Source organism: Kogia breviceps, chromosome 12 (genome assembly GCF_026419965.1).
Source record: "Kogia breviceps isolate mKogBre1 chromosome 12, mKogBre1 haplotype 1, whole genome shotgun sequence".
Taxonomy (NCBI): Eukaryota; Metazoa; Chordata; class Mammalia; order Artiodactyla; family Physeteridae; genus Kogia; species Kogia breviceps.
The window spans coordinates 102,417,251-102,444,531 of record NC_081321.1 but is presented as its reverse complement, the minus strand read 5'-3'; the positions used below and the strand labels follow the sequence as shown (position 1 = coordinate 102,444,531).

Here is a 27,281-nt window from a genome sequence, read left to right as displayed (position 1 = left end):
AGGTGGCTCACAGGTAGGAAGCAACAGCTGGAGAACCCGATTCAGAAGGGGAAGGAGCCTGGCAGCTGGAAGAGGGGACGGGGCCCAGACGGCGGACTCCTCAAGAGAGAGACGAGTCCGCACTCTATGCCCAGAACTGTCTGGCTCAGCTCCAGCTGTGTTTCCTACTCTGCGGATCAGTTTGCTAAGGATCGGAATCCCTGAGAGAAAATGCAGTGGGTCCCAGGTTTGTCAGGAATCTCAAAGAGTTCAAGGTATTCAAAACCGAAGTTAACAACCTCCCAAACTGGCTTCTCTGCCACTCTTCCCCATCTCAGCCGGTGGTGTCACCCTCCAGCGACTCAGCCATTCCTTCTTTCTCCCTCCCTTCCCACATTACGAAGCTTTGTCAAAGAGCCCTTCTAAATGGCTTCTGACTCCGTGTACTTCCCTCCGCCACGACCACTGCCTCCCTGTCCCCACCTCCCCCATCATTCACCCCAAACCCAGCAGCAGCCCCATTTCTACTCTCCCTCCGGCAAGAGAGACTGCTTCGCCATGCCCCTCCTCTGCTTACCAACCTTCTAAGGTGCCCATCGCCCTCCAAATAAAGACCGAGCTCCCTGGACTGACCTAGAGGCCAGATTGTTAGCCTCCTCTTGACCAGAGTTTTATGTGCAGCCTCTCTAAGGGTTGAGCAGCACGGTCACCTGGCCTTGCTTGGTGATCTGTGCTTTACTGCCTGGAGGCCAGAGCGCCTGGCAGACCTCAGCTGTAACCAAGGACCGCACCTCCCAGGTGCATGGACCTGGGCCCCTGCCTCATCTCCTTGGGCCTCAGTGTCCTCTTCTGTGAGGCAGCTGCAACAATGTCGGCCACCCACGGTAGCTGCGAGACAAAATACTTGGGCATTCAGCTACCACTCAACAATGGTTACTAGCACTTGCTGCCCAGTATACTGGTGACACGGTGGTCAAGCAGACGCCCGCCCCCCCCACCCCCGCCCTGCACGGATTTACGATCCAGGTGCAAGGGGGAGAACACTCCCATAAGGACGGAGGTGTCCCCCCTCATCTCAGCTCTACCATCCCTCAACCTCACCCACTCTTCCATCCAGGCACTCGGCCCACCTGAGACGGAAAGACCCAAGCGCGGGACCACGTGAGACCAGCCGGGGCGACCCCGCCCTTTCCGCTCCAGGCGACCAGCCAATGAGACCTCAAGGCCGGGACTTGGGACCAGCCTGAGGCGGGCGTAGTCAGATGCGCGCAGCACCGCCCCTTCCGCTCCAGGAGATCAGCCAATGAGGGCCAGAGGCCCGCTCCGGGAGCGGGTCTGGTAACGGAAAGGGGAGGGGCGTCATTCTGAGGAGCCGCCTCAAGCCTCAGGCTAAGGAGGAGGGCAGCCGAGCCGGAACCCAAGCGCCGGCGAGCTGGAGGTGAGTGAGGCCAGCCCGCCTGGGGGTCGCGGACCCTCCCTTGGCGCCCCGACCCCCGAGTCACGGCGTCCCCAGGCGGTACCCACCGCCTCACGCCAGCCCGGTGGGGCACCTACCGCTTCCTCACCCACCCGGCCCTCAGCCCGGTCTCGTCACGCCGTTCTCCTCAACGCCGCACCCCCGGCCCCTCACCCACTCCAGACCCTTCCCACCGCACATCCTGAACTCTATACACCTGAACCTCTCAGCCTCACGCCCCACACGTCGAATTCCCTCACTTCTGCACACCAGGCGTGGTCCCAGACTCTCGCGCCGCTCCGCTGCAGCACCACCGCCCCAGCATCACACACACATTCTGTCCCCGTTCGCGGTTCACACCACGCAGCCGCGCACGCCTCGCGGACTCGCCGGTCCAGGTGCCCCTCTCATTTCTCACGCCAGGAAGGACCCCGGCCTCCGTGACAGCTCTTGGTCCTGGGCGAGCGAGACCCTCAGGCCGCAGAGAGGGCCCCAGGCCCTTGCACTTCTCATGCCTCTGAATTCCTCCGTCGCCAGCACCTCAAGCCTTCACACCCGAAGGTGCCCCTCTCGCCCCCGTTCCCCTTGCCCACCTCACCGCCCAGTCAGCCACCACCCTCATTCCCTTGGCTCTGGCGCTGGTGCAGGCCTCCTCTCCGTCCTAGCGCCGCGGTCAGCCTCGGCAGCCTCGCCGGGAGGGAATGCCGTGGACCTGAAGGCCATGGTCTTCCTCCTTCACTGCAGCTCACTCCCCTTCCCTGGATCTGCTTTCCAGGCCCAGCCCTCCTCTGGGATCCAAGGGTACCTTGCCGCGGCCTCTGTCCTCAGCCCGCCCGCCCCTCAGCTCTGAGCCCCTCTAGGCCTCCGCTTTGTGTCCACCTTACACACGCCTTCGTTGTGCCTCCACCGCGCACACGTTTCAGTTCCCAGGCCAGTTACACTCCGTCCGCGTTCTCTGTGCCACCCCAGGGTCCCGAGAATACCGTGCAGCCATGTGGCCCCAGCCAAACTACCCCTGCTTCTCGGCTGCACCTCTGCCGAACGTCTGTTCTTAGGAAAAAACCTTTTCAGTGCCGTCCGTAGGCAAGCTGGAGACCTCAAACTTGAACGGGGGCTTCCCTGGACCTTTACCTACCTCTTTACCTTCCCTTCCCCTCATAGGGTAAGGTGACCATCCTCCTGGCTGACCAGTCCCTGCACCATCAGCAACCCTTTCTCCTGATTCTTCAGCCTTTTCTGTACAACTAATCCTTTCCACACAGACCAAAGACAGGCAAGTCTCTGCCTTTGTTAATTTAAAAAACAAAAAACTTTTACTCTGTACCACCTTCTCACTATTCCTGTTTTTTTCTTCCCTCCTTGTCTAAGTCTGCGTGCTCTGTTTTGTCTAGTAATCCATTAGTTCTTTTTTAAAAAAATGTTTATTTCTTTTATTTATTTGGTTGTGGCAGGTCTTAGCCGTGGCAGGTGGGCTTCTTAGTTGCAGCTCGCTGGCTGCTTAGTTGCGGCATGCATGTGGGATCTAGTTCCCTGACCAGGGATGGAACCCAGGCCCCCTATACTGGGAGTGTGGAGTCTTAACCACTGTGCCACCAGGGAAGTCCCTAAATAGGATTATCTTATTCTAAACTTTTAATCTTATTCTAGGTCTAGCATGTTTTTAATAGTAACAATGTTTTTGTTCCATTTACAAACTTAAACTTTTAATTATAAACTTAATGTATTCTACTTCTTTAAGTACCTCGGTTTTCTTAATAACAAACCTTCCTACCTTCTTATATAATTCTTTTTTTTTTTTAATTAAAAAAGTTTTTTTGGCTGCGTTGGGTCTTCATTGCTGCTCGTGGACTTTCTCTAGTTGTGGCAACTGGGGGCTTCTCTTGCAGAACACGGGCTCTAGGCGCGCGGGCTTCAGTAGTTGCAGCACGTGGCCTTCAGTAGTTGGGGCTTCCCGGCTCTAGAGCGCAGGCTCAGTAGTTCTGGCGCATGGGCTTAGTTGCTTCACAGCATGTGGGATCTTCCCGGACCAGCGATCGAACCCGTGTCCCCTGCGTTGGCAGGCAAATTCTTAACCACTGCGCCACCAGGGAAGTCCCCATATAATTTTTGTAAAAATCGTAAGTAAAACTTATAAATATTGTAAACCTCAAGTTCTCTTAAATGTCCTAGAACTCCTATAAACTTACTAAGACTGTGACTTAAAATTACAACCCATAATCAATTTCACATTTTAAACTCCAATGACAAAGCTGAGCTGCTACTCTGGTAGGCCAAATTCTCTTAAACATTCAAATGCATATAATACCAGATAGTCAGGACTTCCCTGGTAGCGCGGTGGTTAAGAATCCACCTGCCAATGCAGGGGACACGGGTTTGAGCCCTGGTCCGGGAAGATCCCACATGCCGCAGAGCAACTAAGCCAGTGCACCACAACTACTGAGCCTGTGCTCTAGAGCCCATGCTCTGCAAAAAGAGAAGCCACCACAATGAGAAGCCCGCGCATCATAATGAAGAGTAGCCCCTGCTCGCTGCAACTAGAGAAAGCCAGGGTGCAGCAACGAAGACCCAACGCAGCCAAATAAATAAATAAATTTGTTAAAAAAAAAAAATTCTCTATACCAGATAGTCATAGTACTGGTATCCCCTGGTTTGTGAAAGTTCACTTTACACCACTCCACTTTTATGAAAAACCTACATTAGTACTTGTTTCACTAACCAAAAGAAATATGAAGCGGATTTTTGCTTTTATAAACAAATAAGGTAAAAAATGAAAATAGCATGCAGCATTTGTTTTGCAGTGAGCCGTATAGAGGCAGTGTGCACCCCAGCACTGAGAATAGCACCGCCAAGCTCATTCCCGGGGAACTACACACTGCATCTCAGCATCAGGCTGCCACAGCTTTGAACTTTGTCTGTGAGCATCTGTGCTTTATCTTGGTTTATTTTGTGCATTCATTAGCAAGATGTGTCCTAAGGTAATTGCTTCTTTGCCTTATGCCGTTTTAGCTTATGAAAGGTTTTATACAAACACTCCACTTTTGGATAGTGGGGAAACCTGTAATTCTAGTTTTTATGCTCTTAATATTTCCTATCTTAATTCCCTACCTTCCCAGAATTATATGTTATTCACCCATATGATTTTGAGTTTCCTTCTCTTGTACTTTTAATTTTTATTTTATTTATTTATTTTTAAATTGAGGTATAGTTGATTTACAATGTCGTGTTAGTTTCAGGTGTACAGCACAGTGATTCAGTTTTATGTACGTATATTTACATTCTTTTTCAGATTCTTTTCCTTATCGGTTATTACAAAATATTGAGTATAGTTCCCAGTGTTTTGTGCTTTTCAGAGTTGTCTTCTCAGCTTGCTGAGATTTCATAATGATCAGAGGACATTGGCTGGGGTTCAACGACTCTGTAAAAGTCTGCACTTGACTTCCAAAACATGACCCTCCTGGTTCTCCTTCTACCTCTCTGGCCCCTCTTCTTCAGTCTCTTTGGCTGGTTCCTTTGCATCTCCCCAGTCTTGATGTTGGGCCCCTTCTCCATCTGTGTTTTCTCCCTGGATCTCTCCCATTCTCATGTCTTTAAATATCGCCTATATGCTGATGACTCCCAAATTTCTATCTCTAGCCTACCTTCTCCCCTGAATTCATTTATTCAGCTGCCTACTCAACATTCCCACTTGGATGCTTCATAAGCATCTTAATATGTTCAAAACTGAGTTATTTCTTTCCCATGCAAACTATCTTCTTCCAGTCTTCCTCCGTCTCAGTTAATTGTACCACCATTTCTGGTTGCCCAGTCAAATACCCTAGCATTGTCCCTGACTTCACATTGACTCATCAGCAAATCTTGTCAGCCCTGCCCTCAAAATATACCCTGAACGGTCCTCCTTCACACTGCTTGCATCAGTCCTATGCTGATCTGAGCTGTTATTATCTCTCAGCTGCATTATTCCAGTGACCTCCTCCTAACTAGTCTCCCTGCCTCCACCCATGTCCATATACAGCTATTTTCAATCTAGTGATTTATTAACATGTAAATCAGATTATCACCCTCCAGGCTCCCATCTCACTCAAAAAGCCAAAGTCTATTCAGTGGTCTCTAAGACCCACCTCAAAAAAAAAAAAAAAAAAAAAGAAAAGAAAAGCACCTGGTTTACCTTCTAATCTGCTCCTCTCCTACTCTTCCCCATTTTAGTTAATAAGACCACCATCCATTAAGTTGTTCTCACCAAAATTAGAAGTCATTTTACTTTCTCTCTTCCCATCACTTGCCCCTGCAAACCTTGACACAAGTCCTCTACCCAATTCTGTTGGCTTATCTTCCAAAATATCACCAGAACACTTCACTTCTCCCTCTCCATATTATCACCGAAGTCCAAGCCGCTGTCATCTCTAGACCACTTCAGTGCTCTCCTGCCTAACTGGTCTTCCCACGCTTTCCTCCTCTCAACCTTCTGCAGCAGTCCAGTTTCCAAACAGCAGCTGAAGTCTGCTGTTACCTTAAAATATAATCACATAATCCCCTGCTCTCTCAACCTCCAGTGGCTTTTCCGCACTCTCAAAATAAAACCAAAGTTCTTGCCTACTTAGTTGATCTCATGTCCTACCACTCTTCTCCTCAACCCCATTCTCTATTCCTTAAAACACACAAGGGACACTCCCATCTTTTCTTGAGCCATTCCCTCTGTCTAGAACTCTTCCCCTAGATCTTCACATGACAACTCCTTTTTGTCATTCAAATGGAAGTTCAAATGTCACTTCATTAGAAAGGACTTCTTGGACTTTACAAGCCAAAGCATTTCTCCCCATGAAAACTCTTTATTACACCATCCTTTTTATTTTCTTTGTAGCAGTGACCGCAAACTGAAGGTATCTTTATGAAACTTAACTTGGCTATTATCAGTCTCTCTCCCTGGAACGGAAGCTCCATGACAGCATCCAGTCTATTTGGATCCTCAGATACACTGCAGTGTCCCCAGAGCCATAGTAGATGTCTGGCACATAGTAGATGCCCAGTAAATCTGTAATTAATGGTGGATAATGGAATGGACCTCAATTAAAGCAGCAACCTTGGAGAGAGGGAGGAAGGCACTGATAGGAGAGATTTTATAGAGCTAGGCCAAGCTATGGTCTCCACAGGGCAGGATTCAGTTCGCTGGTGGCTCTCAAGCACTGACCCTTCCTGACCCATAGATGATTTAATGTTTATTCCATAAACAAATAAAATTGGTGAGTTTCAGTGGCCCCTTAGGTCAGGAAGATAAGAGAAGGAGTTAAAGATGACCTAAGTTTTCTGGCTTGGGCTACCCAGCTGTGAGTAGTGGAGCTAGAATTGAAACACTGGTGTGTCTCACTGCATCTTCGTTCTGTGCACTGCCTAGATGGCTGATTCTGACCCTGGTGAAAGAAACTATGACAACATGCTGAAAATGCTGTCAGACCTGAATAAAGACTTGGAAAAGCTATTGGAAGAGATGGAAAAAATCTCAGGTAGGATGTTTTCCCAGGCAGGGTGCCTTCACCCTTCTTTCCAAGAGCTCAAATCCTCCCTACACTTCTAAGCTCAAATCAAGTGCCTTCTCAGCCAGGTCTTCCCTGACTACTTTTCAACTTCTACACCATATAACTGCTGTACCACAAGATTTTACACTAACCGCTGAATATTGCCTTGACTCATTTTCTGATTATTTTATGTGCGTTTGCATCTTATTTCTGCAAGTGGGCTGTTATCTTTTTGAGGGCAGAAATAGTGACACAGTACCATACTCAAGCTCAGGTACTCAGCAAATGACAAATGATGTTAATATGACACCTGTGAACAAAGTTGGAACATACTTTCTGTGAATCATTTAAATAAGAAGAGTTCATGGGGTGGGATAGGGAGGGTGGGAGGGAGGGTGACGCAAGAGGGAAGAGATATGGGAACATATGTATATGTATAACTGATTCACTTTGTTGTAAAGGAGAAACTAACACACTATTGTAAAACAGTTGTACTCAAATAAAGATGTTAAAAAAATAAATAATAAAATAAAATAAAATAAAGAAGAGTTCAGAGTAATAGTGCTAAGACTGGTGCGGTGCTGAAATGGGAGGTACAGCCAGTGTAGTGAAGCAGCAGTAGAGTTCAACAGATTTCTCCATTTTTGGAAAAAAATGTTTGTTTGTTATTTTATTCAACATGTTTCCACTAAGCGGTAATTAGCAGTGGTAGTGATACCATTATTAGTTCTTTAATTTGTTCTTTACTAGTTCAGAATATGTGTAATTCTTATAATTGTGTGAGCCTAAGTTTTGCTAGAGAAAATCATAATGTAAAACAAATTTTAGAAAGCCTGCATACTCTACTCAAATGAAAACAAATTATTTTTAAGGACATTATTAGTTTATAAATAATCTCCATTTATTCCAACAGTCTTCAGAAAATTTCTGCTTAGAAATGTTTGCAATTTTGTGCCCATGTACTTGAAGGTCTTATATATACCTTGCTAAAAGGTTCTATAATTCATTTTCCACTATAAGTTATTTAATTCCTTCAATCTAATTAAATAGTCTCTTATTTAACAGCATTTACTAATCACCTACTATATGCTTTTCTAAGAATACAAAGTTGAATAGAGATGCTCCTTCATTAGAAGAAGTGGGCAGGGGCCAGAAACAGACATCAAGATGACTAATTATAATTTAAATATATAAATTAAAATTAAAGCACATTTTAACTTTATGTTAAAATTATAACCTGGGAAATGCTAATAATGGTGTATACCAAGTACCAGGGAGGGAGCAGAGAAGAAGGAGAGGCTGACTGCCTGGGGAAGCAAGTGAGGCTTTGAACAGAGCACAGCACCAGGGAAGCAGCAGGGATTGGACAGAGGGGGTAGGGCCCGTGGGTAGGAGAAGATAGGCAAGGCTGTGTGCCTGTGAGGGAAAGACTGGCATAGTCAAGAAGTCATCTTAGTGCATGAGATTCACAAGGAGGCAGGCCAAAGAGAGGAGGCTGAAAAGGTGAGAAGAAGGGTCTTCAGTGCCAAGCTAAAGAGGTTTACCTTTCTTGTTTAGGTGATAGGGAGCCATTTGGGATTTCAAGGAAGACACTTGCCTTTTGAAAAGATACCTCTGGTAGCAGTGTGAGAGATGGTTCGGAGAGGGAAGACTAGAGGCAGGAAGGCCAATTTGGAATGTTTTGCAGAACTAAAGGCTAAAAAGGAGCTAGCCTTACCTCAGGCTTGGCACTGAGAAGAATAAGAGATTTCTGTGATAGCATCTCTTACTGATTTGTAAGAGCTCTTTATGTATTAAGAGTTGTTCAAAATTGTAGTAAATATTTTTCCCAGTTATTTTCCTTTAATTTTGTATATGAAGCTTTGGTAAACAGAAGTCATATGTACTAAAAATGTATCAATATTTTTCTTTCTGATTTATTCCCATTGCTGTGATGCCTAGAAAATCTTTCCCTAATCCAAGATCAGTGAAACAGTCATTTATATTTTCTTCTACTTTGTGTGTTTTTTCTTTTATAAGTTTATTTATTTATTTTTGGCTGCGTTGGGTCTTCTTTGCTGCATGCAGGCTTTCTCTAGTTGCGGCGAGCGGGGGCTACTCTTTGTTGCAGTGCGCAGGCTTCTCATTGTGGTGGCTTCTCTTGTTGCGGAGCACAGGCTCTAGGCGCGTGGGCTTCAGTAGTTGTGGCACACAGACTCAGTAGTTGTGGCGCACATGCTTCGTTGCTCCGCGGTATGTGGGACCTTCCCGGACCAGGGCTCAAACCCGTGTCCCCTGCATTGACAGGCGGATTCTTAACCACTGCGCCACCAGGGAAGCCCTGTTTGTTTTTTTAAACATTTAATTCTAAACTATCTGGTGTGCCAAAGGAACCAGGCTGTGTATTGCATTTTTATTTAGATTCACTAGAGTCTCTCTTTTTGGCAAATAATTCCAACAGTAATTAAGGTAATAGTTAAGTAAGTTATTAAGTAATAATAAGAGTTAATATTGCTAAGATGATATTACTAAGGTAATAGTGTTGTAAAAAAATGCTCTCTCACCTTAGAGACAAGGTTGACAGGTGTTTATATGGAAACAAGTCACATAAAAGACTTAGCTTTGACAATTTTAAAAATTTGTTTTTTAAGTTTTCTAAGTAAACCTGAAATTTTTTGATAGATTCATCTATTGTATTTAAGCATCTGCACATCCTGGAAGGCTTGTGTACTTCCTTTCTCACAGAAATAAAACAAATGTAGCCTGCGTCTACTTGGCATGAATGAGGCTTCTGTTGTGCATGATTCCACATCCCCTCCCCTTGGTGCTTTTCCATATCACATTCCTTGAATTGATGGAAGGTCCATTATTTCCCCTTTAGCTTATTCTTTCCTTTGTTTTAGTTGCACATATTTTCCTCTTTTTGTTATTCTATTTTTATATAAGTGTTCTGCACAGTTGTCTAATTTGGGGGGCAATATAAATGTTTCAAAATTTTTCTGTAGCAATGTATCAGCTAGTAAAGATATGTTTTTATCAACATATAAGCAACCACAGGTTAAATAGTATTAAAATGTTTTGTAAAATTTACCTTTTGTAATTTCTTAAATAAACAATACGTTCTTGGGCCCACGGACTCAAATCTAACGGTTGAGAACAATAAAATATTTTTCTACCTGAAGTGTAAGCAGCAGAACTATTTTGTCATAGTGTCCCTAGGTCAAGTTAGGACAAATATTGTTGACAGAAGTAGCATGATTTGGGACCATGATGAATCTCACACCCTTACCCTTTAGGTTAAATTTAAAGTGAAGCCTAACATGTAAGTTCTTGGCCTTTGTTGCCCCTGGGAAGGCTCTTGCCCAATTTTTCCAGTGACCACACAGGGCAAGGAAAATCACCAAACAAGCAGTCATCAACTATCAAAAGCACCAACCAGCAAATAAATGTAAGTGTGCATATTTATATATATTTATATAAATATATATGCTTATTTAAAACTATTAAGTATATATGAATAATTTAAGCAATGTTAAAAAGCCAAATCATCTTGACTCCAAGGCTTACAGTTTCTCTTTCTGTTCTCTTGAACTTAAGTCAACTCATGACCAATGATACAGTACAAGTTTAGCTGTAGAATGCCTTATGGGGGTGAGCCTTGAGAATGTAAAATTTCTCAGGTAGAAGGAGAGATTCTAACTTGTTTTCCCCCATCCCCAAATCCATCCCATCCTATCCTATTAGTTTAGAAGTTATTTCTTTATTACTCATGAAGTTTTTATATATAGTAGAGCAGAGATATCTAACCTGTTATATAATATGTTAGGTTTTATGGCTTATCACACTGGTTTCATTATTAATCAGTGAGTTACCCTTCATTATTCTTTTTTCTTTCCTTTTTTCTTTTTTTACCTTTTCTCACATTTATTCTCCAGATGAATAATAGATTCATTTAATATTTTATTTGGAATTGTGTTAAACCTATACGTTAATATAGAAAGAATGATATATTTTTAACATTAAGCATTCTCAGGTAGGAATGTGATATTTCTCTCCAATTATTCCAGTGTTCTTTAACATGTCTCAAAGGATTTTGCAATATTTTTCTCCAGATTTTTTTTGACTTCAATTTTATTTTATTTTTTCCAGTTTTATTGATATATAATTGATATATAATATTGTATAAGTTTAGATTGTATAACATAATGACTTGATATATGTATATATTGCAAAATGATTACCATAATACATTTAGTTAATATCCACCACCTCACATGGTTACAAGTTATTTTTTCCCTTACAATGAAAACTTTAAAGATACTATTTCCTTAATAACTTTCAAATATACAATGCAGTCTGGTTAACTATAGTCATCATGCTGTTCATTACATAAAAATGTGAAATACTTCACAAATTCGCATGTCATCCTTGCACAGGGGCTGTGCTAATCTTTTCCGTATCATTCCAATTTTAGTATATATGCCGTCAAAGGGGGCACTCTTCAGATTTTTCAGTACATTTACTTCTGTGTTTCTGTTCCTATTATAAATGGGGTGCTTTTCTATTTTATTTACTAAATAATTAATACTAGTGTACAGGAAGACTGTAGATTCTTGGATATTTTGTATTATTCTAATAATAATAATAGTAGTAATTTTATTATTCATAGCTTATGTTTATTGTTTGCCATGTATTGGTCTCTTTACCATACGCTTTACACACATTATCTCATTTATTCTTCCTAACAAGTTTATGGGGGAGAGACACTATTATTATTTCCACTTTACATATGAGGAGGAAATTAGAGCTTACAGAGTTTAAATAACTTGTTCAGGGAATTCCCTGGCAATCCAGTGGTTAGGATTCAGCGCTTTCACTGCCAGGGCCCGGGTTCAATCCCTGGTCAAGGAACTAAGATCCCGCAGGCCATGCAACACGGCTAAAATAAATAAATAAATAACTTGCTCAAAGGCATTTGGCCAAACTGTAGTAATATCAGTCCTACTCAGTCTCTAGAGTCTTCTATCTTTTTCTGTCTTCTGAAATTATACGTATAGTATTTGGAAACAACTCTTTATTGAACAGTTAATGGTGAAACTACTAGAGATAACTTCTGATAACTTTTTCAATTTCTTCTTTGGTTAATGCTTTAAGATTGTGTCAGTTTGTATATTTCATTTATCCTCCCACTTCATCCATTTCATCAGTATTTTCTAACTTATTAGATTACTGCTATATACAGCATTATTAGCATTTTAAAATAAATTACTATTGTTAGATGATTATAATGAATAATCATGTTTATTTAATAAATATTAATAATTCATAAGTTGATAATTATTAAATAAACAATGAATTTAAAAAGAAATGTTGCATGTACATTGTTTTTAAAATCCAAAGTAAATTCAATTAAAATAAAAAATTACAAGAAATTTTGAAATCAGCAAAATCCAGCCACTCAGAATTAACTACTGTTAACACTGGCAAACACGATTCCAAGTCTCTCTCTGCAAAAACAGAAGAATGGACCGATACGGGATGCATAGAGACATCTTTTTCTGACATATACACTTTAATGAAAGTGGAATTATACTGTACAAGCTACTTTTAAAATAAAGAGTATTACCTTTGGGCTTCCCTGGTGGCGCAGTGGTTGAGAATACGCCTGCCAATGCAGGGGACACGGGTTCGTGCCCCGGTCCGGGAAGATCCCACATGCCGTGGAGCTGCTGGGCCCGTGAGCCATGGCCACTGAGCCTGCGTGTCCGGAGCCTGTGCTTCACAACGGGAGAGGCCATAACAGTGAGAGGCCCACGTACCACAAAAAAAAAAATAATAATAATAAAGAGTGCTACCTTTAATTTTACTTAAGAATTTAAATTGAAGTGAAACTGAAGAAATTCTTTACTTGAAATAAATATTTCTTCACCATAAAAACTATACTAAAATTAAGAAAGTTTGTGGGGAAACATTAAGGAAATTAGTGTTATTTCTTCAATTGTATCTTTTGTCTTTATTCGGGATCTAATAACACTAATCAGTAATATTTATACCTTACTTATTAATTGCTAGATCCTATACTAAGCACTATATGAATTTGTTCATTTAATCCTCACAACAATTTCTGAGATATAGGGATTGTTATTATCTCTATTTACAAATAAAGAAACTGAGGCACAACTGTCCTTCGTTATACTATTACCTGTATTTGTATATTATCAAGTACAAATAATGTTTACATTAACAATAACATTTACAACATTTTCACTCTATTCTGTAATCATAATTCCTAAGGTTGTTGAGACTCACACATTCTGTATTCAAATAATTCAAAGAGTTAAACCTAGTAACTATAGCTTTGGACATTGTATTCCTTGAATTCATAAATGCTTAAGAATATATCTATGTTTATAACTGGATGGTAACTTGGTTAGGTATATAATTATTTTCTTTATAACTTAAAATATGTTTTCAGCATTTAGTGGCACTGTGAAGATGTGTGGAACACTCTGCCTCTTAAAAGTGACTTTTCTGCCTGTAAGATTTTTTATTCTTGAAGTTCTGTACTTCACCAGCATAAGATTGGTGTTAATACCCTCTAACATATTTCCTAGGACATGGTAGATCTCTAGAGCTGTAGATTTGAGTATTATTTATTTATTTATTTTAAAATTTTATTTATTTATTTTCGGCTGCATTGGGTCTTCGTTGCTGCGCGCGGGCTTTCTCTAGTCGCGGTGAGCGGGGGCTACTCTTCGTTGTGGTGCGCACGTTTCATATTGCGGTGGCTTCTCTTGTTGTGGAGCACGGGCTCTAGGCTCGCGGGATTCAGTAGTAGTGACTTGCAGGCTCAGTAGTTGTGGCACACGGACTTAGTTGCTCCGCTGCATGTGGGATCTTCCCGGACCAGGGCTCGAACCAGTGTCCCCTGCATTGGCAGGCAGATTCTTAACCACTGAGCCACCAGGGAAGCCCGATTTGAGTATTTTTATAAGATCTTTTTCATTTATCGTATCTTTGGATACTTTTAATTCTATTTATTTGGTTTATTTCTTCAGAAATTCCAGTTATCCATATTGTCTGTCTCTTTTTGTCTTATCTTCATCATCATCTCTGTAATCCATTTTATTTCTTTGTTGTTTTCCATTTTACTTTGTGCCAGTGCCTCAAGACTGTCCCCCCTATTCCCTGATTATGCTGTTGTATAACATTTTTCTTGTCTCTTTTTCAACCTCAGATGTAGAGAATTGATTTTATCATACTCAGTTTATGATACATTATGATCATTGGTCCATGCAGGGCACTACTAGTTTAATTTTTTTATTTATCCCCTTCGGTCCCCATGCTCCATTCCCGTTCCTTTCTCCACCCGTAGGCAACAATTCTAATGTGTATTTTGTGTGTGTGTATGTTCTTGTGAAATGTATATTGCTATTTTATACATTTATTTGAAATTTCTATAAATGGTAAATTTATGTTAAATTTCTATAAATGATTATATATTTTTCATACTATTGCTTTTTTTTTTTTTCATTCAGAATTATGTGTGTCAGCTCTTTCCAAGATGCTATGTATACATCCAATCTATTGCTTTTAAATGTTGCAAAGTATGCAATACTGTACATCATTCATGAGTGGCTAGGCTAGGCCACATGGGTGATAATATGGAAGTTTAAGCTCAACCCATCTGTAGGACCTGTGGATGAAGACAAAGTCTCAGAGAAGGGCATATGGGCAGGGAAAGCATCCTAATAGGCATTTGTTTTTCTTTTTTTTTTTTTTCTTTTTTGCATAGTTCTTTTAACTACTGTTTTTTTTTAACATCTTTATTGAAGTATAATTGCTTTACAATGGTGTGTTAGTTTCTGCTTTACAACAAAGTGAATCAGTTATACATATACATACATATGTTCCCATATCTCTTCCCTCTTGCATCTCCCTGCCACCCTCCCTATCCCACCCCTCTAGGTGGTCACAGAGCACCGAGCTGAACTCCCTGTGCTATGTGGCTGCTTCCCACTAGCTATCTGTTTTACGTTTGGTAGCGTATATATGTCCATGCCACTCTCTCACTTAGTCACAGCTTACCCTTCTCCCTCCCCATATGGCATTTGTTTTTCTACATTCTAAATTAATTGGATTTCTGGGCTTTTTCCATCCTGCCTTCCCTAAAATTTTATTATTGTTTTATTAAAACTTTAAGTTGGGGCTTCCCTGGTGGCACAGTGATTGCGAGTCCACCTGCCGATGCAGGGGGACGTGGGTTCGTGCCCCGGTCCGGGAGGATCCCACATGCTGCGGGGGGGCTGGGCCCGTGAGCCATGGCCTCTGAGCCTGTGCGTCAGGAGCCTGTGCTCCGCAACAGGAGAGGCCACAGCAGTGAGAGGCCCGCGTACCGCAAAAACAAACAAAAAAACCTTTGAGTTGAATGCTTTATTCATTTATTTTTATTCCTTTTTAAGTTATGAAAACATTTGGAGCTATGCATTTATCTCTAGATATGTCATTGCAACCCATAAGTACTGATAAATAGTGTTCTTGGTTTTTATTGTTTTTAAGTCACCTTTATTTAGGTATAAATAAATAATAAAATAAACATTTAAAGTGTAATGTTCACTGAGTTTTGCAAAATGTATACACTAGTATAACTAACACTATTGTCAAAGTACAAATTATTTCTATCACTCCAAAGCATGTCCTTTTGCCCACCCCCAGTCAGTTCCCACTCTTCCTTCCCCAGCACCAGGCAGCAACTGATATACTTGCCTAGAGTTTCATATAAATGGAATCACAGTGTATACACTTGTGTCTGGCTTCCTTTGCTCACCAGGTCCAATCAGCATAATATCAATATAATGGAACAGCTTGATGTCCTATGGAAGGGAAAGGCAACTAAGGAGCTGGAGAGTCGATATACCTGAATTAGGATAATGAAAATGTATTGTTAGCCTTGTCAGTGGAAACCAAACTGCTTTAGGTGGTGTTTACTAAGAGGTATAGAGAAAATAGCATTTTTCAGATCCCTAGCTGCACACTAGGTACCAGGGGATGTGTTAATTTGTTCAACCACATCTGGAGCAGCAGCTGCACCTGCAGTCGCCACCTGACTGGGTTTACAGTGACCCCCTGTCGCTCTCTAAAGGTTGTCTTCTGTGCAGCCCAGACAGGCGAGCTGGATGGGACTGGAGCGGGAGTTACCCCCTGCATCTCTCAAGTCCTTAATGGTGGTAATAGTCTCGGCAATCCCTCCAGGAATACAGTGTTGCTTTTAGTTTACTACTTTCATAGGTAGAGGCAGTTCTAGTGGTTTCCACTTGGTCTTTCCTACCAAATAGCCCTCACTCTGTCGATTAGGGAACAGATGTGGGGATTCTCCCAGTTTCTGAGTATATATATTTCAATTATGCATCCTGGAACTGAGAAAATTACCATAGAGTGGGTTCAGAAGCCCACTAAGCCCACTGTGAGACAGACCTCAGCTAGAACTCCATTGATAACCTGACCTCCATAAGCCCCTCTTCTGACTGGTAGATCACTACACTGGTAGCGATGTTTCGGGTCACCAGGAATCAATGTCAGTTCAGAGCCAGTGTGTAGTAGTCCCCAAAAGGTCTGATTATTTCCCTTCCCACAATGTACAGTCCTCCAGCTGTACTATTGTAGGGTGCCTGTTCCTGAAGCTGATGATCATGTAAAGAGGAAAAATAACTAAACGAGTAGTTACAACGGATTTCTCTGAGTGTTAAGACTGAATAATCTACAGGGTGCTATGGGTAGCCCAAAGTGGAACCTAATTTGATATAAGGAGCCAAGGAAGACCTCCTCGAGTAAATTACTTCTCAGCTAAGACTAAAATATGAACATGAGTTAGTTGAATAAAAGAGGAAAGGAGAAAAGTGAAGAGATGAGAATTTCTGAATACAGAAAGAATAGCAGGTTTAGAGGATGTGGGGAAGAGTGAGTTCAGTTACGGATATGCTGAGTTGGAAGGGCCAGTTTTATATAGAGGTGGAGATATTCTACACACTGTCAAAAATATAATCACAGAGCCAATGCAAACGGTATAATGTACCAATGTAAACTGGTGTAGCCATTATGGAAATGAGTATGGAGGTTTCTCAAAACATTAAAAATAGAGCTACCACGTGATCAACAATTCCCCTTCTGGGTATATATCCAGGAAATTATACAAGAAGAATGCATTCTGGAGATGTACTGTACAGCATCATGACTACAGCTAATATGATATTGTATACTTGAAATTTACTACAAATGTAGATCTTAAGTGTTCTCTCCATACCAAAAAACCCCCCACATAACTGTGAGGTGATGGAAATGTTAATTAGCTTGATGATGGTAATCATTTCACAATGCATACAATATCAGAACATCGCATCGTACACCTTAAATATATACAATTTTTATTTGTCAATTATACTTAAATAAAGCTGGAAAAATATAATCCCAGAGCTCAAAGACCGAGGGGTTAAAGCACCGTTCATTCATTCATTCATTCGTTCAACAAACACTATTTTTAAAAAATATTTATTAATTAATTTATTTAGGCTGCGCCGGGTCTTAGTTGCAGCATGCAGACTCTTAGTTGCAGCATGCATGTGGGATCTAGTTTCCCGACCAGGGATCAAACCTGGGCCGCCTGCACTGGGAGCACGGAGTCTTACCCACTGGGCCACCAGGGGAGTCCCAACAAACACTTTCTTTTTCTTTTTTTTTTTTGCGGTACACGGGCCTCTCACTGTTGTGGCCTCTCCCGTTGCGGAGCAGGATGCGCAGGCTCAGCAGTCATGGGTCATGGGCCCAGCCACTCCGCGGCATGTGGGATTCCCCCCAGACCGGGGCACGAACCCGTGTCCCCTCCATTGGCAGGTGGACTCTCAACCACTGCGCCACCAGGGAAGCCCCAAACACTTTCTAAATAACCACCTATGCCAGGCCCTGAGCTCAAGTTGCTTATAATCTAATGGAGAAATAAATGTACACACACATAAATGCAATATACTATGTTAATTGCTATAATAAAAGGATATTAAAATTTCAATGAGATTTTGGATGAGTGGCTGAAATCTGTGTAGTAAATTGTGGAATTTTTTAAGAGGAGGTATGGAGCATTTCTCTGAAGTATTGAGGAGTTCCCCAGATAGACAGGTGGTAGGGAAGGCTTTCAGACAAGGAAAACTGTTTGTGCCAAGGAACAAAAGTATAAGAAAGCTGGTTGGACTTAGAGTTCAATTACTGTTGAATACACTACAAGTGGAAGTGATAGAGAGTAAATCTAAATGAATCATCTGGGGTCAGATCATGAAAGATTTTGTGTGCCACTCCAAGAAATCATCCTACAGGCAACGGGAATAACTGAAGAAAGTTAGGCAGTGGAACGACATGAAAAGATAAGTGTTTAGAAAGATTCTGTAGCAGTGCAGAGGACATTGGGAGCTAGCTCAGCAATGACCTAACCAATAAATACATGAGATGATAAGCCACTGTTAGTGAAAGTCCACAAAAACAAGAGTCAACATAGTTACATCTCCAAGGACTATAGATGATGTCGGATGCAGCCTCTTCAAAATCCAAAATCCTATGAACAGTGAGTTTGAGGCACTTCAAACTTTCATTAATGCTCTCCTCAAAATCTTTACAGGTTTTCTAGCTGCCAACAACTGTCCCATTCCAAAGCTACTCTTCTTACATTTTAGGTTTTTGTTACAGCAGCACCATACTCTCAGTACCAAAATCTGTATTAGTTATCTATTTGCTGCATTACAAATTAACCCAAACTTAGCAGCTTAAAACAAGAAACGTTTATTATCACAGTTTCTGAGGTTCAGGAATCTGAGAATGGCTTAGCTGCGTGGTTCTGGACTTGGTTTTCATGAGTTTGCAGTCAAGTTCTAGGTCATGGCTTCAATCTCTGGATACTTGACTGGATGCTGGAGAGTCTCCTTCCAAGCTCACGTAGCTGTTGGCAGGAGGCTTTCTATGTAGCCTCTCCACAGGGCTGGTCATGTAATAACTTCCCTCAGAGCAAGTGATCCAAGAAATATTTATACATATAATAGAGAGAGAACACAAGACAGAAGATACAGTCTTTTATCATCTAATCTTGGAAATGACATACCATCACTTCTGCCATAATCTGTTGGTCACATGGATCAACTCTGGTACAATGTGAGAGAACTACAGAAGGGTGTGACTGCCGGAAGGTAGGGACTACTGGGGCCAACGTGGAGCTAATTACCAAATTTATTATGTAGAACATAAAACACATATTATTGGAAATAATAAAGCTTAGCAAGGTGGCTGAATATAAGATAAATGTACAAAAGTTAATTGCATTTTTATATATCTGCAGCAAAGAATTAGAACATATTTTTAAGGCACCATTTATAATAATAACAGTAACACAAACACATACATCTATGAATTACCTTGGAAGAAGTTTAACAAGAAATATGCAAGGCCTATATGCAGAAAGTTACAAAACTTGACTAACAGATATTAAAGACCAAAATAAATGGAGCTATAGCTACCTTCATGAGTAGAAAGAAAACATAATAAATGTGTTCATTCTCCCCAAATTCCATCCAAGGCGTCAAAGTAGTTCTAATAAAAATCCTAATAGGGTTTTTCATGGAACTTGACAGGTTGATTCTAAAACATTTATTGGAGACTTGGGCTTCCCTGGTATTGCAGTGGTTGGGAGTCTGCCTGCCAACGTAGGGGACATGGTTAGAGGCCCGGTCCAGGGGGATCCCACGTGCGATGGAGCAACTAAGCCCGTGTGCCACAACTACTGAGCCTGTGCTCTGGAGCCCACGTGCCACAACTGCTGAGGCCCGCACACCTGGAGCCGGTGCCCCACGACAAGAGAAGCCACCGCAACGAGAAGCCTGCGCACCGCAATGAAGAGTAGCCCCCGGTTGCGGCAGCTGGAGAGAGCCCGCGCACAGCAACGAAGACACAACGCAGCCAAAAAATAATTAATTAATTAATTTTTAAAAAATAAATAAAACATTTATTGGAGACTTAAGAGCCAAAAGTAGCTAAGATACTGCTGAGGAAGACAAGGACAGGGGATTCACCCTACAATTGGCAAAGTTTATTATAAAACTATATAATTGACCGTGTCATATTGGCTTAGGAATAGACAAGTTGAGCAACGGAGAGAGCCCAGAAACAGATACACACACACACACACAAAGTTTTATACGTAACACAGGTGACATGGAAGATCAGTGGAGGAAAGAAGGGACTATTTAACAAGTAAGCTGGAAAAATTGGTTATGAATAAGAATAAAAATTTGAAACAGATCCCTGCACACACACAAACACACAGTAGCTTCAGAGTGATGAGAACTTAAGTATCAAAAATAAATTTTTAAGTTTGGGAAGAAAATAAGGGAGAATATCTTTGCCACTTTGAAGGTTGGGTAGAATTTTCTAAACAAAAGGCAAAAAGTGCTAAATACAGAATAAAAGAATGAGAAATGGAACTACACTAATGTTAAGAACTTCTATTCATCAAAAGTTAATTTAAAGGTCACTTCCTCAGTGAAGTCTTTCCCGAGCACCCTTCTTGAAATTGCAGATCCTTTTTTCCTAGCATCCTCAACCCTCCTTCACTGCTTTATCTTTCTCCTTAGCACCTGTTACCTTCTAACACACTGTATAAGTTTACTATAGGCACTATGTAAGTTTCTTGTTATTTAGTATATAATGGTCATGAGAGCAAGACTTTTTGACATTTTTTCTCACTGCTCTGTCCCCAGAACTTAAACAGGTGCTGACCCATACTAGGTGCTTGATAGATATTTTTTCAATTGAATGATGTGTCTTAACTCCCTGACTTTTTATGCATTTTGCGAAAGTTTTTGTCTTAAGACTCCTGGCATCTCACTTGCCTAGTTCAGTGCTAACAGTGAAATCGTATTTGGAATGTGCTTGTTTCCCTTGGTACCCACTTGCCTGGCACAGTGAAGAGAATGTAGTATGTTTTCTATATTTGTGATTGACTTTGTTCTCTTCCATGCCTGTCTGCCATAGTGGAACCCCATTTGTTATTTCCTAATGAGTCTTATTTATTTGTTAGTTTGTTTCTCTTTATGGTTCTCTGGCACAAAGGTTGACACCATACTTCTCAGTTCATAGCATGTTATGTTAGCGTCACTGGCCCATATAACAATCCTCACTTATTTGTTTATTTATGCTCTTTTTTTTTCATTCCTTTTTTGGTATATCCCTTTTTATGTGTTTCTGTAAAATTCTTACATTTTGTTTTATATCTCCAGCTTGTATCTTACTTTTTAAACTCAAGACTATGTTATGAAGACCTATTTGAGTAGCCATGTGTACATGTTATCTATTACTTTTAACTGCAATATAGTATTTATCCCATGGTGAGCCACTACTTTTTGCTTGTCCATTCTTCCTGGTGATGGACACCTAGATTGCCTACAACTCTTCATCACCAAAAACAATGCTACAATGAACATCTTCACACATCTATTCTCAAGGACCTGTGTAATCATTTTAGGGGTTACCAGATGACCTCACAGAACAGCTGAGTCAGACTCTGTTCCAACCAGCAGTGCCTGAGGGTTCTTAGATCCCACGAGCTCACAGACACTTGATATTATCCAGCTTTCTAATTTTGCCAGTCTAATAGGTGTAAAGTGATATCTGATTGTTTTAATTTTTACTTCTCTAATGAATTCCAGATTCTCTTCAAATGCTTGTTAGTCTTTTGGGTTTCTTCTTAGGGAATGTAAGAAGCAGTGTACCATAAGCAGCTAAAAACATGGACACAGGTGATTGATTACTTGGGTAAAATCCTGCCTGTGCTACTTATTAGCTGTATGACTTGGGCAAGCTGCTTAACCTCTCTGTCCGTTTCCACTTTTGAAAAATGAAGATAATTATAATATCTACATCTTATATTTAAATAAATTTTTATCAAAGTGAAATTCACATAAAATTAACTATTTTAAAGTATACATTCAGTGGCATTTAATACATTCATAATTTTGTGCAGCCACCAACTCTGTCAAGTTCCGCAACATTTTCATCACCCAAAAAAGACACTTTGTACCCGTTAAGCATTCACTCCCATACCTCTATTCCCAACCCCTGGCAACCACCAATCCGTTTCCAGTCTCTATGGATTTACCTATTCTGGATATTTCATATAAGAGAATCATATAATATGTGACATTTTGTTTCTGGCTTCTTTCACCTAACATGGTATTTTCAAGTTTCACCCATATTGTAGCATATTATGAGTACTTTATTCCTTTACATGGCTAAATAATATTCCGTGTATCCATCCACTGATGGATATTTGGGTTGTGTCCCAATATTTAACTATTGTGAATAGTGCCACTATGAACATTTGTATACAAGTATTTGTTTGAGTGCCCATTCTTTATTGTTTGGGACACTATCTGGGAGTAGAATTGCTAGGTCATATGGTATATTTAGCTTTCTGAAGAATGTCAAACTGTTTTACACATGGTGCATCATTTTACAACCCCACCAGCAATGTACAAGCATTCCAATTTCTCCACATCCTTACCAACACTTGTTATTTTCCAGGGTTTTGTTGTTGTTGTTACTGAATTTCTTTTATTGATTTGAAGGAATTTCTTGTATATTCTAGATATTAACCCATTATCAGTTTTAAGATTGTAAATTTCTTCTATCATTTGTATGAAAATTTTGTCCATGTTGTCCTTAGTTTAAAAAAGTTTTTTGATAGAAAGAAATTCACCAATATTTTGCCTTATGGTTTGTGGTTTTTAAGAAGTCCCTAGATCACAGGTATTCTGCTAAATTTTGATCTATAAATGTTATTTTATCTTTCATATTTATGTCTTTAATCCATCTGGAGTATACTGTCCTTTTTCTCCTTTTTTCAGGAGACATATATGTCTGAAGGATTTTTTAGTGTTACTTTCATCATATACTAAATTCCATATACACTTAGGTCTATCTCCGAGCTTAGTATTTTCTTTCATTGGTCTGTTTGTCTGTACCACACTATTTTTTTTAAAAAGGGCTTTAGGGAATTCCCTGGCGGTCTAGTGGTTAGGACTCTGCACTTTCACTGCTGAGGGCACAGCACAGGTTCAATCCCTGGTCAGGGAACTAAGATCCCACAAGCCACTCAGTGTGGCTAAATAAATAAGTAAATAAAACAGGGCTTTATAAGATGTCGTGTTATCTAATAGGTTATATTCCCCCCTTTTACCTGTTATGTTTTTAAGATTGACTTACTATTGGACCTCTATTCTTTCATATACACTTTTATAATTTACAAATACTGATAGTTTTATCTCTTACCTTATACCTCCTATTTCTTTTAAATGTTTAAATTCCATTTACCAACATCTTCAATACCCATAACATTATTAGAGGCATCCTTGTTTGATTCCCAAAGGAATTTATCCACAGTTTCTCCATTAAGTATAATGTTTGCTGTAAGTTTTTGGTGTATCACCTTTACTGGGTTAAAATGTCTCCTTCTATTCCTAATTTGTTAGTTTTGATTTTCTGAAATCACAAATAAGTATTAAACTTTATTAACTGATTTTTTTGCATTAACTGAGATATTACTACGATTTCCTCCCTTTTATTAATGTGGTTAATTATGCTGATTGATTTTCTGATACTCAACTATCCTTGAATTTCTTTTACAAACTCTGCTTGATCATAACATTATTTTAACACATTGTTAGGTTTGGTTAGATCATATTATATTAGGATTTTACATCTATTTTCATGTGAGACAGACCTATAATTTTTGTCTGGTTTTAAAATAAACGAGCTTAGGGAAAATTATGTTTTTATTTTTGCTTATCTCTATTCTCAAATTTTCTACAGTGTAAATGGAATACTTCTATAAAATGCTTTTCTTAAAAAGTTACACCAGGGGACTTCCTTAGCAGTGCAGTGGTTAAGACTCCAAGCTTCCAGTGCAGGGGGTGCAGGTTCAACCCCCTGGTCGGGAAACTAGGATCCCACATGCCACGTGGTGCAGCCAAAAATTTTTTAAAAAATAATGTAATAATAAAATAAAATTTTTAAAAAGTTAACACCAGTCTATACAGTCAGCTTATCAGTCTTCCCTCTTTTTCTAATTTCTGGAATCACTTACGTTAGATAAGAATTAACTGTTCTTCCAAAGTTCGGTGGAACTCATCTGTAAAACCATTTGGGACCTGAGATTTGAGGAGGTAGACCTTCACCATTTACATCTTAAAATGTTGATTCTTCTATTTTGCCAGTGATGTGAATTAGCCTGTGGCTGTAAACTCCAGGCTTATCTTCATCCCTTTATTGCCTGGCTCAACTAGTTGTCATTCCTGTTCTCTGCTTCTCCCTCTTCTACTGTCAGAATAAATCTACTCGCTGCATGCCTCGTTAGTCCTCCCTCTCCTACACAGGTTTTTGGAACACTTTATCCTCATCCTTTACTAAACCCTGCATCTAGTGCACATCTTGACCATTTTTAAAATTTCTGTGTGAGGACCTGGCCCTACCCAGCAGGTTTTCAGAGTTTGGGGGGGGGTCCTAACTAGCCTCTCAGAATATCTGCTGTTCAGGCCCCTCCAGAGATTAGGACCTTGGCTTTGCTACTGCATAGGCCTTACCAAAAGCCCTCTGAGAAAGCCTGCCCTCACTACCTGGTCTAAAATAAGACTCTTCCTATCCCATTTCTCTGTTACAATACACGTTGCTTCGCAGCTCCTTTCACAATGTGTAATTGTCTTATATGTTTATTATCTGTCTTCTCCCACTGCAACTAGTATAGAAGCTCACGAGGGCAGGGATGTGTCTATCCTGTAGTAGACAGCTGTATCATCAGGGCTGCCTTAGCAAAACGCGACACAGAGCAGGTTCACAATAAACATTGAATGAATGAAAAACTCAGGCGACATGTATTTCCGAAGGATTTTCAGATGACTGTGAGTCCTTCCTATTCTATATTTTCTTTTTTTTTTTCCGTTGGATCAGTTCATAAGAGAGCTATGCACTTGATACAGTGTTTTAGTGTCTCATTGAATTGCCTTTTCTGAAGTGTGCTTTGGTACTGTGCCACCAGCTGTCTTTCACCAGTGCCTACAACTGTAGACACAGAAGAATGTCTTTGTATTTAAAGTAGGGATGTTGTCAAGGACATTTTCCGCTATGTTACACACCTCTCATGAAATATACCTATAAGGAGATTCTTTCTTAGGGTAAAAGTGTCTTAAACAATGGGTTTGTTTTTATTTTATGGTCACTGAATCTTATAACCGAGTATGTTTCCTTCTCTGCTTTGACCTCAGGAAACTCAGGACTAGAATTTCAGCTGCTGTGTAGGACTATATGAGATTCATTTCTGTGAGCTGTTTGTTTTGTTTTGTTTACCCACCCTAGTTCTTTGTCCTGAATATCTGAATTATTTATTTTATAGTAAGAGTTTCTCCTTTCTTGAGCACCTAATATGTTGGAGACAGGTTACATACATCCATCGGTTTAATCTTCACAGCAAAGCCATGAGATCCGGACGTTTTCCGTCCTTCACATAAGAGGAGATGAGGTTAGTAAGTTTAAATCACTTACTCCAGGTCACACAGCCAGTGAGTGGAGAGCTGGGAAGCAGACTCTGCCCCGGCTTCAAGTCCACACCCCACCTGCTGCCCAGGTGGCCTCCCACGTGGTCTGCAGGCTTCCTGCACCAGAATTACCCAGGGTGCTTGTCAAGATGAAGGTTCCTGGGCACCATTCCCAGCTTGCTACACAAGAACCTTCTTTGAGTTCTGAGAGGGGCCAGTGGTCTACATTTTAACAGGTGTCCCAAGTGACTCTCATACTTCCAGAAGATCGAGAATCACTATGCTAGCTATATATCATATGCCCTCTATCTGTTGAGGTGTTCTGCACGTATCTTTTCTAACAATTTTTCCCTAACCAAACAGTTGCCACTTTCTATAAAACTTGAAGTCTGCCACATTGCTGACCTCGGTTGTGTGTAGACATACATGTGCATTTGTTGTTAATCATTCTGCCTATCTCTTTTTTTTTTATTTATTCTGCTTGCGGGATCTTAGTTCCCTGAGCAGGGATTTAACCCACGGCCTCAGCAGTGAAAGTCCTAACCACTGGACTGCCAGGGAATTCCCTGCCTATCTCTTCTTTGGTTAATTTGCTGAAGGACATAGTTTCCCAAAGTATCCAGCATTTTTTAACCCAGACAGGAGAAGTTCTAAGGAGATGTATTTACTGCACAGAGAGACAGCCCTCTTCTTCGTAGTCCTAAAGGGGAGACCCACGCCAGTGCAGGGGCGGGGCTGCAGAGGGAAGGGGTGGAGGTGGGGCTTCTGCACACACCATTGCATTTGTACAGGAAGCACACGTTCACCTATAGGCCCAGGGGATGCGGCCCTCAAGTTGCTCTCAAAGGGAAAGAGCAAGAAAGGCGGTCAGTGCAGCAGTGAGCACCAAAGGACAACTAACACGGAACTTGGCAAACCTTCCCAGAAGGAGGAGCCCCTGGACTGGCCTTATTGAAAGCAGAGAGGTGCCAGGGTGGTGGTGGGCAGGCATCCCAGGCCAATGAGCATGAGATAACCTGAGGCTCTAGCCTTGGAGGAGTGGGAGTGGTCAGCCCTACCTGAGTATGTGTGCTTGGGCGGGGTTATGACTTCTTGGGGGTCACCCGGCAACCTCTAGCTGTGAACCGCTGATAGGTGAGGACCTGTGTTTATTCTCATTTTTCCTAACGTTTCATGTCAGATTGGCCTCCAACCTTTTAGTGTTGTGCGCTGGTGTATCCAGAAGTTAAGACTTGTGTGAGATTAGGGAAGGTTCATTACTGCTCTGTGTAGAGAGGAGTTTTAATAGGGTTGTTATGAGCCATATATATATATAAAACACATGGCCGACCTGCTTTCTCTCCTTCGAGTAATTGGGTGGGGTGGCTCGGCACGTCCCGTCGCCAGGATGCTGGGCGTGAGCGGAGGTGCGCAGCCCTCGCTGGGGGGCTCCAGCGCTGCAGCCGCCCCCTGTGGCCTGACCAGGGCCTGTCTGGTTGTTGCAGTGCAGGCCACGTGGATGGCCTACGACATGGTGGTGATGCGCACCAACCCCACACTGGCGGAGTCCATGCGGCGGCTGGAGGACGCCTTCCTCAACTGCAAGGAGGAGGTGGGGAAGAAGTGGCAGGAGCTGCTCGATGAGACGGCACAAGCGCAGTAGGCCCCCGCCCCGCGCCCGAGCAGGCTTGGCGGAGCAGCGTGGCCACGGGCTGTGCGTAGAGCTTGTTTCTCAGTAAACTACTTTCCAAGTACGGCCTAAGG

General features: G+C 41.4%; 1 protein-coding gene and 1 non-coding gene across 3 annotated transcripts; one reads left to right on the top strand and one right to left on the bottom strand.

The window, feature by feature from the left end:
- Window positions 1-1,309: 1,309 nt before the first annotated feature.
- Window positions 1,310-27,271, top strand: SYCE3 (synaptonemal complex central element protein 3). 2 transcript variants are annotated; one of them, XM_067008342.1, is made up of 4 exons: window positions 1,311-1,417; window positions 2,597-2,708; window positions 6,825-6,933; window positions 27,023-27,271. In XM_067008342.1, the coding sequence occupies exons 3-4, from the start codon at window positions 6,825-6,827 to the stop codon at window positions 27,178-27,180; spliced, it is 267 nt and encodes an 88-aa protein (XP_066864443.1). In that variant the 5' UTR covers window positions 1,311-1,417; window positions 2,597-2,708; the 3' UTR covers window positions 27,181-27,271. The 2 variants fall into 2 exon arrangements, with proteins under 2 accessions (XP_058937130.1, XP_066864443.1); XM_059081147.2 differs by lacking the exon at window positions 2,597-2,708 and having other exon boundaries at window positions 1,310-1,417.
- Window positions 11,316-11,422, bottom strand: LOC131767573 (U6 spliceosomal RNA). The gene has a single exon (XR_009338776.1). It is a non-coding gene; the product is annotated as a U6 spliceosomal RNA (small nuclear RNA).
- Window positions 27,272-27,281: the final 10 nt, after the last annotated feature.

Coding starts and splice junctions, on each gene's coding strand:
- SYCE3 (XM_059081147.2), top strand. CDS start 6,825: ATGGCTGATTCTGACCCTGGTGAAAGAAACTATGACAACATGCTGAAA. Junction 6,934..27,022: donor AGAGATGGAAAAAATCTCAG/GTAGGATGTTTT, acceptor TGGTTGTTGCAG/TGCAGGCCACGTGGATGGCC.